The sequence below is a fragment of the Triturus cristatus genome, chromosome 10 (genome assembly GCF_964204655.1).
Source record: "Triturus cristatus chromosome 10, aTriCri1.1, whole genome shotgun sequence".
NCBI classification, from domain to species: domain Eukaryota; kingdom Metazoa; phylum Chordata; class Amphibia; order Caudata; family Salamandridae; genus Triturus; species Triturus cristatus.
Window position 1 is genome coordinate 325,032,011 of NC_140593.1, and position 13,858 is coordinate 325,045,868.

Here is a 13,858-nt window from a genome sequence, read left to right on the forward strand (position 1 = left end):
GCACCGCCTCGTTTCATGCTTACCTACTCACCATTCCCCGCACAAAGAAAACATCATGGGGAGACAGACGATTTACAGTTGCCACAGCTAGACTATGGAATATCCTCCCCCTTCATATTAAAACCAGTCCCACCCACCTGACTTTTAGGGAACTAGTAAAAACCTGGCTCTTCAACCAGTAGTCACCCATCTCAACTGCGCTCCTTTTACTTCACAGCGCCGAGACACCCCAGGGTATTTGTGCGCTATATAAATTGCAGAAATATAAATTGCATAAATAAATGCTGCTGCCCTGGTATCCCCCACAATGCCGCTCCATGCTGACATCGACGCTGCTGCTTGCACCCTGGCTCTAGGGCACCACTCTTAAGTTACCGGATGCACTGCTCTTAAGTTACCAGAAGCACTGCCCTTATCCCGCACGGCAGCCTTGGCCTACCGACGCCTGCTCAATCGGCTCTAATTTGTCAGCAGACACCGCTACTTGCACTGTGACCTGCCAGCACCGTGACGAGCACTGCATCACTTGGCACCGCAGTCCTGGTCTAACCAATGCCACTGGACGACCGTCACGAGCCGTTGGCTGCAGCACGACCTGAGGGCACCGCATGCCACACCCATGCACTTCGCACCTCTGCCCCAACGCCTGTCGACACGGCTGCTCCCGTTTTCAACTGTGAGGAGTTCGATCTGCAATGCATATGACTTCAAGGGCCCGACGACTCCTGCACTAACCTCCGGAACTGATGCCTGCGGACGCCGGCTCTTCGGGGCACAACAAAAGGTCGCCGATGCCCTGCAATTCTAATGGTATTGTTTTGCAGATTTTCCCCAATGCCGTAGCTGGTTCACAATGCTGCAGTCAGCCAGAACTGCTGTATTTTGTTGTTCATGACGATGTGATAACCCTCGAGGGAGCTATCGACTTCAAGGAACTTAAGTCTATTTTTGGTGTATTGATATTTCTAAGAACTGTATGGGTGATTATTATAGTTTTTGGTCTTGTTTGCAGAGATAAAATATTTGTTATTTTTCTAAAACTGGTGTGGTTGCCTTTTGTAGTGCTTTCACTGCATTACTGTTGGTTACGTGCAAATGCTTTACACACTTCCTGTGAGATAAGCCTGACTGCTTGTGCCAATCTACCAAGGGGGTGAGCAGGGGATATTTCAGCAGTGTATCCCCCTTACCCTGCCTAGAAGGAAGGGTCCCTATATGGACAAAGGTGCAAACCATTGCCAACTAGAGACCACCATTTCTAACTCTGGTTGTCAATGGTGAGGATAGGACTTGCGTTTGCACTTGATCTACAGTGATTTGTCTATTTTTGTCGTTCCATCTTTTTGTTGAACCTGAACTTCCTACTGTATCATTCCTGGTAGAGCAACATCATCAATTACATCCCTCGAAGTAGCCTTTGAGGAGGAAAAGCTGGAAGCCTACAACATCAAGGAGCTGAAGGCTATTTGTAAAAACCTAAAGGTCCAAGTCAGAGGCCTCACTAGGAAGAAGGAGCTACAAAAGGCACTGAGGGCATGGGTAGCAGCCAGACATACCGTGGGCAGTCTGGAGATCTTAGTGTGGAGGCGTAGGAGTCTATTCCTAGGGTATAAGATTGCTATTGGGAGAGGGGGTCCTTCCAGGCCAGGCAGCAGTGGTTTGTCTCCAGAGGAGCTGGAGGACAGATGGGAAGCTAGGAGGCATCAAATAGAGCTTTAGAAGCTCAAGTTGGAATCACAGAAGATGGTTTTAGACCATGAGCGTCGGCTCAAGGAGCTGGAGTTAAAGAGTAAATCCAGCACGGATGGTGGCAGCAATTCCTCAGTGCACTCAGACAGGATTGTGTACATTCCCAAGAATGTAGGCAAGGAATATTTAAAAAGGGTGATGACATACAATGGTGGTTTCAGGTCTATGAAGCATCTATACATATGAAAAGGGTCCTGAAAGCATTGGAGAGCAAGATTGTGGCCTCATTTATCAGAAGAGTGGAGGGAAACTTTTAAAGCTTTGGGTAAGGGGTACAAGCTCAGCTACTTTGACATGAAGGAGGCCCTTCACAGTAGGTATGGTCTCACCCATGATAAATACAGGGATCAGTTTAGGTCTAGTAATAAAACTGTTCACCAAACATAGCTGGAATGCGTGGATTCTTTCTGCAGGGCACTGGATGGTTGGGTGAAGGGCAGCAATGTAACAGACGTTCAGGGGCTGTACATACAATTTGATTGTGAGGGAGCCCTTGTCTAGTCTGTGTTTTGCAGATCTGTGCTACCACTTCACTGATAGAAAGCTGACTGACCTCAGGACGCTTGCTATGGAGGCGGACCACTGGGTGACTACCAGGGTCCACAAGAAGGTATGTGAGGGTGACTCCACCACAGGTGGGCAGGGTCCCCAGCAGAAGAGTATGGGGGACAAGGGTAAAGCACACTAGTTCTCTAAAGGGCCCCAAACTAATATTCAGGTTAAAGTTCACCATCCCCCAGGAGATAAGAAACAAGGTGATCTCTTCAGGAAAGCCTGCAGAGAATGGCCCCCGCAAGGTCCTGTGAGCAGGTAGGTCACTTGAAGGGGGACCCCAAGTGGGCACAGCCACCCACCGGTGGTCAGTCCAAGTTGTTGGCTAGTGTAGCGCTTGAGTAGGAGGGGTGCCCAGAGGAGGGTGGCGATCCTGCTGAGATGACCCTTGTCTCACTAAGGACAGTGAGATGGTCCCAGGAAGCCAGGTGCCTGCTAACAATAAGAAGTACAGCGCCTGGATGACCATCAATGGGAGTAGAGTAGAGGCTCTCAGAATTACTGGAACCAGTGTGACCCCCTCAGTCCGGTGTCACCTGGTCTCTGAGGAGCAAGTAGTCCCTGGGGCATTCCACCAAGTAGTTGCTGTGGACAACTTAGAGCGCCAGTGTATGGTGGCGCAGGTTCGCTTTGAATGGGGGGGTCTCAAGTCTCTTGAAGGTGGTTGTGAGCCCTACCTTGCCTGTAGATTGTCTGCTAGGTAATGACCTGGAACAGTCCTTGTGGAAGGATGTTGAGCTCAGTTCTCACTTGGAGATGCTTGGGTTGCCAGAGTGGGCATGCGTGACCACTCGGTCAATGGCAGTCGATAAGGGCGATCAGAAGGAATTGGAGCCTGAAACATTTGCCTAAATTACTGCCAAGAGAAAGGGCAGGGGGAGCAGGAGTGGAGAACCCACCACTGAGGTTTGGGTCTGGGAGGAGGTGGTTCTTGAGGGGGACGCCACCGGTACCTGCAGGGGAGCAGATAGCTGAACTGGGGGCTTATCTGAGCTGACCCATTGACAGCAAGAAGGTGGTCCCACCAGGAAATAATTCTACAGGGAGGAGAAAGAATTCCCTTCTCTAGAAGGTTTGTGGCAACAGGCTGCAAACGAGGCAGCTGGTGATCAGTCTGGATCACACGGGATCTAATGGGGGAATGGTCTCATATTCAGCAAGCCTAAGGTTCCTGAGCCTGGGTCAGCCCACAGCTCTGGACCTTCCTCATGGGTCTGGCTCTTGATGTGCCTTTGGCAGGACATTTGGAGTAGGAGAAGACCTTTTACAGGCTTGTCACCCATTTCTTTTAGCTCCACATTCGAAGGCAGTCGGATGCACATTTCAGATCTTGCCAAACTTGCCAGGTAGGTGGTAAGAGTGGAATGAAGCGTAAGGCTCCTCTCCAACCTTATCCAGTGGTAGGAGCCGATTTTGAAAGGTTTGGGATGGACATTGTGGGGCCAATGGATCCCAAGACAGCCATGGGCAACAGGTACATCCTGGTCTTGGTGGACCATGTCACCCGGTACCCCGAGGCTATACTTCTCAGGACGACGACACCAGTGGTGGGCCGGGCGTTAATGGGGATCTTTTTTTCTCGTGTGGGTTTCCCCAGATAGGTGGTTTCTGACCATGGAACCAATTTCATATCCAAGTATATAACATCCCTGTGGGAGGAGTGTGGTGTGACCCACAAGTTCACCACTCCTTACCTGAACCTTAGGGTTCCGTCCCCTTGAGCTTCAGTATGGGCAACCTGTGAGAAGACCTCTCAGTTTGGTCAAGGAAGTCTGGGAGACAGCTCCAAGGAAAACTCTCCAGGCTGTATTTAGCTATATGATGGCCTTCAGGAACCAAACTTCCTGCTCCAGGAAACTCACTCAGGTGAACCTGGAAGCAAGCAAGGAGCAAATGAAATGCTGGTACGACCAGAATGCCACTCTGGTAGAGTTTCAGCCTGGCCAGAAAGTGTGGGTCATGGCCCCAGATGAACCTTGTGCCTTGCAGGACAAGTGGACTGGGCCTTTTGAGGTGGTGGAGCGCACACGTAATGTCACCTATCTGTTAAATTTGCAGACTCTCAGGAACCCTTTGAGGGGCCTACATGTGAACTGCCTTAAGCCTCACTTTGAGAGGTCCTAAGTGAGCATGCTCTTGGTGACAGATGGTGGGGTGGAAGAGGAGAGTGAACCTCTCCCTGACCTCCTGTCTACCAAGGAGTACAATGGGTGAGTGGAAGGTGTGATCCTCTCCCCTACAATGACCCCAGAGCAGCAGAGTGACTGTTACTAATTATTGGGGCAGTTTGCCACGCTGTTCTCCCTGACCCCAGGTGTTACTCACTGGTGTACCCATAAAGTGGACACTGGTGACAGCCCTCCTGTGAAACACAAGATTTAAAGGTTTAGTGACCAGGTCAGAACTAGCATCAAAGAGGAGGTCTCTAAGATGTTGGTGGTACGGGTGATCGAGCCCAACAGTCCTTGGGTCAGCCCAGTGGTCTTGGTTCCAAAGGCTGCAACACTCGGTGCCACTCTTGAACTGAGGTTCTGTGTGGACCACGTGGGCTCAATTCCGTCCCCAGGGCTGATGTGCATCCCATCCCCAGAGCTGATAAGCTCATTGATCGGTTGGGAGCTGCCAAGTTCCTCAGCACGTTTGACTTGACTTATGGGTACAAGCAGAATGCCCTAAATGAGAGGGCAAAGAATAGGTCATACTTTTCAACCCCAGAGGGACACTACCAGTTTTGGGTGATGCCCTTTGGGTTGAAGAATGCCCCAGCCACCTTTCAGAGGTTGGTCAACCAGGTATTGGCTGGGCTGGTTGGATTACAGTGCCGCCTACCTCGTTGATTTTGCAGTGTTCAGTTCCAACTGGGAAGAAGACTTGCAGCACCTCTGGAAAGTGTTTAAGGCTCTGCAAAAGGCAGGCCACACGGTCAAGACCAGTAAGTGCCACATCGGAGAGCGCTCTGTGGTGTACTTAGGACACCAGGTAGGAAGTGGCCAGGTGGTGTCCCTACGATTGACACCATTCTACTTTGGGAGCCCCCCCAAGACTCAGACAGAGGTGAGAGCATTTTTAGGTCTCACTGTCTGTTAAAGAAGATTTGTCAAGGGCAATGGCACTATTGTTGCCACCTTGACAGAGCTGACATCCAGGAAGCAGCCCAGGAATGTGATCTGGACTGATGCCTGCCAGAAAGCTTCTGATATCCAGAAGGCAGTCATGCGCATGGCGTCCATGCCCAAGGCATCCGACTTCTCCAAGGAATTCGTAGTGCAGACTGACGCTTCAGAGCATGGTGTGGGAGCGTTGCTCTCACAACTTAACGAAGAGGGCCTAGACCAGCCTGTAGTCTTCCTTAGCAGAAGACTACTCCCCAGGGAACATAGATGGCGGGCTATGGAAAGAGAAGCTTTTGCTTTGGTCTGGGCACTGAAGAAGCTGAGACCCTACTTGTTTGAGACTCACTTCCGAGTTCAGACAAACCACAGGCCTCTCAGACGATTGATGCAAATGAGGGGCGAGAACCCAAAACTGTTGAGTTGGACCATCTCCCTACTGGGAATGGACTTTATGGTGGAACACCGCCCTGGCACACAACACGCTAACGCTGATGGTCTGTCAAGGTTCTTCTGCCTTAGGGAAGAGAACTCCAAGGAGGTTAGATAGTTCTCCCTAATTTCAGCTGGAGGGGACATGTGTTAGACCTGGCATCTTTTGGTGTGTTTTCTCTGTCTTTTTCCTTTCTGACCTCCTGGTTTTTACTCTGTTTTGCTTATTTAGTGTCTCTACTCACTTTCTCACTGCTTTCCAATGTTAAAGTACAAGTGCTCCTATTGTAAGTTGTATTATGGATTGGTGTTTCCATGATTGGCATATTTGATTTACTAGTAAATCCCTACTAAAGTGAAATGGGAGTGCCAGGGCTTGTAAATCAAATGCTACTAGTAGCCCTGCAGCACTGATTGTGCCACCCACCAAAGTAGCCCTGTAAAGGTCTGCCACTGCATTGTCTGGGCACGGTTTTTACTGCCATGTTGACTTGGCATGTGCACCCACTTGCCAAGCCCTAACCTTCCCTTTTATTACATATGAGTCATCCCTAAGGTATGCTCAAGGTACCCCTATGGGCAGGGTGAAGTGTATGTGAAAGGTAGGACATGTTCTGATGTGTGTGACTCGTCCTAATGGTGAATACAGTGTAATTTGTTTTTCATTTCTAAAAGGCTATCTGTCCCATAGGATAGAATGGGGAATACTTGGTAACATTTTGCAAGTACATCTTCCCAATGGGACAAGATAGAGTAATGGGGTTTAGTATGCCTGAACTCAGAATGTAGAAATGCATGTTTAAGTAAAGAGGATTTTTATATTCTGTCTGAAAAAAACACCTTTAGAAAGTAGATATTTTCTTGCTGAACCTTCCGGTGTGCCTCTGCTGGGTTGTGTATTGACTGTCTGACTTTGGAGTGACAAGGGCTGGGAATGTGCATTCTCTTCAGACAGCCAAGACGACGCGCGATACCACCATTGAGCCATTGAGCCGCTGCTTGCACTGCGACCTGTGGGCACCGCACTTTGCACCGCCCCACTTTACGATGCTGCCCTGGTATCCCTGATGCCACGACTCCACACTGACATCAACGCCGCTGCTTGCCCTGTGGTTCGAGGGCACCGCTCGTAAGTTACCAGACGCACGGCCCTCATCCCGTACCGCAGCCTTGGCCTACCGACGCCAGCACCATCAACTCCACTTCGTCAGCCAACAACAGCACCACCGCAACAACAACAACGCTGCTGGCACTGGGACCTGCCAGCACCGTGACAAGCACCGCATCACTTCGCACCGCAGCCCGGGTCTCACCGAAGCCACTGTCACCGAGCCGCTGCCTGCACTGCAACCTGAGGGCACCGCATGCCACACCGCTGCACTTTGCACTGCAGCCCCAATGCCTGCCGACGGTGATGCTCCCGCCTACAACTGCGAGGAGTTTGATCTGCAATGGGTGTGACTTCAATGGCCCGCTCCTGCGGAACCGATACCTGTGGACGCTGGCTCTTTGGGGCTCAACGAGAGGTCGCCGACGCCCTGCATTTCTAAAGGTACTGTTTTGCTGGTCTTCCCGATGCCGTAGCTGGTCCGCGACGTTGCGATCAGCCAGAACTGTTGTATTTGTTGTTCATGACGCCGTGATAGCCCCGAATGGAGCTATTGACTTAAAGGAACTGTATTTCATGTCTATTGTTTTGAGTATTGATATTTCTGAGAACTGCATGTTGGATTTTTATCGTTTTTGGTCTTGTTTGCACAGATAAAATATTAGTTATTTTTTTAAATGGTGTGATGTCCTTTATTTAGTGTTTTCACTGTATTACTGTTGGTTATGTGACTTCACACACTACCTTGGAGATAAGCCTGACTGCTCGTGCTAAACTACCATAGGGTGAGCAGGGGTTATTTCAGTCGTGTATCCCCCTTATCCTGACTAGAAGGAAGGATCCCGATTTGGACAAAGGTGCAAACCATTGCTAACTAGCAACCCCTATTTCACACTCTTACAGAACATTCACATTTTTATTGAAACTGACATAATGAATTATACTCTATTAGATTTTCCCCACACTCTCTGCAATGTGTTTATCTTGAATGTTCATTTACGCCTGTCCAGAGAGTTGAGAAAGCTTAGTCAGGCCAACTTTTCCACTGCAGAATCTACTATCTTGGGAAATGGTTGCTGGTGGATCACATTGTCACTTATTCCTCTTAATGTACTTATTCCCCACTTTTTTAATGTGTTTCACAGTTCGGCCAGTATACCAGGCATTTTTTCACTCCTTTAACTAGATTGAAAAAAACAAAACTAACCACTACTTATTTGTCAGCCATGTGACTACCTTTGTTCCTCAAGTGGTCCAAAGTATTAGGTATACACCTAGGCATTGTTCACTGAGGATCATGCCCCTATTCAATTTACCATCAGCAATAATTACACTTAAACGGTTGCTAAAATGTGCAGAGACCAGTCATGATGTGGAAATCGCTTCCTCTAACTTTTTGGAGGTCAGAGAACATGAGTTGCCAGTTCCACTTTATTTTGTTGATATTGTGACATTATCTGATTTCCCAAATAACTTATTTCCCCTTAATTATGAAAGATACACTGACACAATGCATGTAGAGGGACATAACACCCCCTAAATGTGTGAAAAACACAGTCCAATCTTTTAAACTTCTAAAAGAATGAAAAATGTACCTTCATAACCATGAGAGCACAAATCATCGGAGGTTCCATAAATCTTCCATTTGCTCCAGATTCCTGCCCCTTTATATAGGATAATTCTGTCCTGCTTGTTTCCATAGTTGAAGTACAAATTTTCCCCTTGGATTGAAAAAAGAGTTTCATTTTTGCATTGCCATTTTTGAAGGTCATTCTTGGAGTCACAAGGGAACAAAGCAATTAACGCCATGTCCTTCTTTGATGTCACTCCTAAGCAGAGCTTTGACTCCATGCTAATGAGCTGATTTTCTGAAATCCACCGAAACTGCTGTGATTGGCTCTTTTGATTGCATATGGCAACTGTGACCGAAGTGTTCTCAAAAGACTGTGCACAGCGTTTGTGTTCTTCATTATATATCAGGAATGGACTGGAATCTGCAAAGAAAATCATAAAATCATGAGGTTTTTAAACTGAAATATACATTTTACTATGGGTGCAAATAGAAGACTCCAGTAAACACCCGCAAGTTGCATCACGAAAACAGTTTTATATCGGAAATATTGAATATATTGTTTATAAAAACTGTTGCACATATTTTTATTTGTCCCATTTAAATGAGGCATGGGTTAATGTTAGTGTGCTATTGCACCATATAATATGTTTCCATTGCTGTCTGTGATTTTCCTATACATAATATTTGCACCAGCAAATAAAAAAGAACTTTCAACACGTTATTGCCAAAAAACACAATAGTGGAAATGTATTCAGTAAACATAAGACAGTGCTGTTTTTGATCTCTTTGTTTGAGTGTTTATTTATTTATTTGCTAAGAGAATACAGAGGTACAGGTCATTGACGCCATTCGGTGTTCTAAATTCCATCTAAAGTTACAAAATTACAGTGGTCTCAGAATCATTATCAGTTTTTAAGGATACAGTAGACTGTGTTTTTAGGTTTTGCCTGCACAGCACTTGCGTTGCGCTTGTGAAATCTATAATTTTTAATATAAACTTAAATGGGGCTTATATCCACCTCATCTCTTTCCTGGCTTTTCATTGGTTCCTGTGCACGCCACTTAGTTTTCCTCTGTTTATATTGGCTGTACCATATTTTTCTGCATCTACCAATGAGTGTCCCTCTTCTGCTTCTCTTATCAGTTTTGCATTGCTGAAAAACTGTTAACATCCGCTTTGGTGGAACTATTTTTCCAAAACATTTTGCCTCTTTTTTCTTTTTCGTCTTGCAGTAGTTTTATATAGCAACTTATCAGGCGTAATTAAGTGATTTGCCCAGAATCACAGGATGTTCCCCCCCGAGACTCGAACTGGGATCCCCAGCAATTGAGTCAACAGCTCTGGCCACTGCCCCACATCTTCTCCACACCATGTTACATATCAGGAAGCTATTTCGTTCGTCCCAGACGATGATTGAAAAAAACTCCATTTTATTCAGAACATAAGCGAAACCGATGCATTACCAATGCTTGTTTAAAGATGGAAGGCCACATGAAAGTTTTTAGGTCTCGCCTTGCTATCGCGCAAGCGATTGCAAAGCGAGACTATTGTAAGCGGGTTTGAAAAGTGCTCCCAAAAAGCGGATTGCATGGCTAGCACGCGCACAATCACGCGCATCGTGCCACCATGCAATCCGCTTTTTGGGAGCACTTCAAAGGGTCCGCTCCCCTGCCTGGAATGCGCTCCCCCGCCCCCAAGCGCGCGCGCGCCACGCTCCGCCGGGCTTGTCTTTCATTTTCGTTTTTTTAAAAACTTTAAGCGCGAGGTGCGCGTGCGGCCAATGCTTGTTTTTATTTACGTCAATGAGGTGAACGCTTAAAGAAAAATACGATTTAGTAAAAGAATGCTATACATTTTATGCGTTATGTAAAGCAAGAGGGGGGAGGGGCACCCCCATTCCCCTCACTCGTGCAAGTGTACTTGTTTCCAGCACGCAATCAGCGAAGCTCGGGTCCGACCTCAACAAAGACAACGTTCTTCGCTGTTTGTTTACTAGTTGTGTGCGGGGCTAACGCATGTCGAAGAGCACGACAATTGTAAATCAGTTTTTCTCGGGCGCATGGCGTTCTGTTTCATTTCAGCGTGGGTTTTTATTGAAATGTTATGATTTGTCACTTGATCTCAGCCATAACATTTAGAGGGGGTGAAAGAGCAGAAACCAGGCCTCCTCCTGCGCCGTTTTAATCAGATTTTCACACAGCGCAGCTTTCAACAATAGGAGCAGGCTTGTCAGGCTGATGCCCGGACTCCCGGGGGGCTGAATGGCCTCTGGATTTAGTTTATTTTACCCAACGCTCGCCAAAGGCACTTCGTGCATAATGGCGAGGATGAAAGGAGGACTCCAGGGCCCGTGGTCTTATTATCATCCACTAAATCCTCGTTGCCTGTCTCCTGTTTACAAACACTCCATGTTGCCTTGACACGAGTGTTCCCTTGACTTCCAAGACGTCTATTGTGCATGAAATGTTGCAGAAATTACCATTTTAAAAACCCTGATGTCACTGTGGGGGTAAAGCATTAACGGGGAAGGGGGGCATGTACTGGGTAAAACCGCCCCTCTTATACATTCACTGGCTCGAATTCAGCCTAATGTTCCGCAGCTTATTGCAGCCAAAAGGCCAACCCCACCTTTGGGCAGCTCTGGGAACGCACCATTGATGAGTCTGTGCGGTGGGGCGGCCCCACGGCACCTCAACAGAATGCGGCTGTCTACATTGGAGCATCATTAGCACACCAGGCCTTACTCAGGCTGGCGTTGGTACATTTACTGTGCCATCCGGCAATCAGTTAATTTTGTGAGAATAGTCAAAGCTGTAGTTGAGTGTTTTGCTTTGCTATGATTGATGCTAATATTTATTATTCTGAAAGCACTGTACTGGTTTCCAGTCTTTTCAAATATCTTTTAAAAAGCACTGCATTGATAACAAGCATTTGCAATGCAATAGGTCTCGCATTTACGCAGGTTTAAGCTATTGGCATTGTATATGACAATGCCTTTTATTTATGTTTTGAAAACCAAAACATAAATAAAGGGCATTGTCATGTACAATGCCAATAGCTCAAACTGCATAAATGCGAGACCTATTGCATTGCAAATGCTTGTTATTCAGTGCAAAAGAGCAAACAATCCCAGTTGAGGAAGGAATTCTACAATATTTAATGTTCATTGGCAATCTCACAGGTCACTTGCCCTTTCATTGAAATTTATATGTAAATAGAAAAATAAATCCTGAAATCCTATTCAATTTTTTATTGGCTGTATTCATATAGCTCGAAAATGTCCCATGCGAGGACCTCTCAGCACTTTACCTGGGAGACAAATAATGTGTACAAAGATATGCTGGGTAAAAGGTACCCATGTAATTCCATCCACAGAACCCGACTCTTGCTCTCCACCCGTGACCTGGCGTTGGAGGTCGCCTCCTCACATTATCTTTGGATCTTTATTACTAATTCTATCTGCAACCTTAATGAACATAACATACCCCCCTTGCTAGAGGCCCTACTTAAGGATCTTTGACGTTGCAGTAGGCATGAGATTTCCTGGCTGGGACGCATAAATAGCGTGAAAATTAACTATCTATCCTGATTATCGTCCGTGATGCACACTTTGCCCCTATGAATCCGTCGCACCATCCTCCATACTCTTTCACTTTCTCTTTAGAAACTTTATTCGATCTTGTCAATTAAGATCATAAAAGGTCATAAAAACAATTTAGACAAAACCAATAAAATTGACAACAATTCATTCCCATTTCCTCCTCAATTAAGTATCAGAGCAATTATCATTTTCAGTGTCCCTGAGGAGACAGTAACGAATGTATCGGAGCATATGAAATTTTGATTGAAATACAAATTGCTTAAAATATATAAATTCATCATCTAAAATGCAGATCCAGCTGTTTCCTCTTACCCATGCATGCCCACCAGTAGCCTGCCACAAAATAGCAGACTAAAGGGTTGGGTAATGACTTTAAATAATAGAATGCTATTCGACACTGTCTCAGATTAAACCGTTTTAAAATCGGGACAATGTCCAATTTCCCCCTTGATATTCTTTTACATGATAAAGGATCTTTAAACAGTTCTATTTGGCCCATATTTGTCAATTCCCGCTCTACATAAGTTAGCCATTTAATTTTAACACGATTCTCCAATTTTAGGCAATCTGTAATAATATTTTGTGTTTGGGTCAAAGTGTCCCTATTCCAGATGGAGCGCCAAAGGAAAATTGGTGCCAACTTAATTGAGTCGGTAATATAGGGTAAATCCAACTCAATGTGTACAATATAATTCGAATAAAATTGGGGTACGGACACCAAAGACTTACAAAACCTTTTTTCAATACCATGTAGGTAAATAATAGAGGCCGTCCCCCACACCCCTGCCCCATAGAGCGCTGCAGCTTTGACTTTAGCCTGATAAATCTACTTGATTGGATTTAATGGCTTAGACCCCAGTTTATGTGAGAAAGCCTTGATCGCAGTTGAACTTCTCTCAAGACCCAATGCTCTACCCTCAACTAATTGTTGCCACGCCTGATTTTTGTCAAGAAGGACCCCCAAGTAAGGAAATGAGTCCTCTATCTCGATTTTCCCCGAATCCATGTAAAAGTTGGGTATTTCATCATGTCTTCCTGTCCCTGCCTCAATTAAAAAGGACTTTGATTGATTAACTTGGAGGTCCAGTGAAACCATAAAGGAAATATAGACTGAGATGAGAGTCTGAAGGCCTAACCCTGTTCGGCAATAAGTACAGCATCATCTGCATAAGCCAAAATGGGCACTGGAAGGGAGTCCACCATAGGGACATCCAGAGTTGTGTTCACAAGCGCCTTTCCCACTCCGTTTGTAGATAATGAGAAAAGGAAAGGAGCCAGGATGCAACTCTGTCTTACCCCCCTTAGGATCTTAAAAGGGCGGGTACATTCCTCATTTTTCCCATAACGCACCGAGGCAGTAGCGTCTGAATATAGCAGTTGAATGAAATTAATAACTACTGGATCACTGCCCATCTCCTCCATTATGTGCCAGAGCCTACAGTGGGAAACACAATCAAACGCTTGCGAAAGATCCATAAAGGTAATGTTTCCCACCCTTAGCCCTAGTATATTTATCCACAATCAAGAAGAGGTTCAGACAATGGTCAACTGTCCCTTTTCTTCGCTGGAAAACCGCACTGGGCTTGCATAAGAATGTTCTTCTTTTTTACCCATTGCTCCAACCTAGATAAGAGGACCCATTAATTTTGCAGTGGTGTCTAAAAGAGAGATTGGCCTATAATTCTTAGGGCTCTCCCTGTCACCCTTCTTATATATAGGAACAATTATACTA

At 46.1% G+C, this 13,858-nt stretch overlaps 1 protein-coding gene across 1 annotated transcript in view; it reads right to left on the reverse strand.

Annotated features, from left to right (window-relative positions):
* The window catches only part of MRC1 (mannose receptor C-type 1), an 841,411-nt gene that overhangs the window by 711,260 nt on the left and 116,293 nt on the right, over window positions 1-13,858 (reverse strand). The window contains exon 2 of the mRNA XM_085631521.1: window positions 8,547-8,945. Coding sequence (XP_085487647.1) covers window positions 8,547-8,945 — 399 coding nt within the window. The remainder of the gene's footprint in view (window positions 1-8,546; window positions 8,946-13,858) is intronic.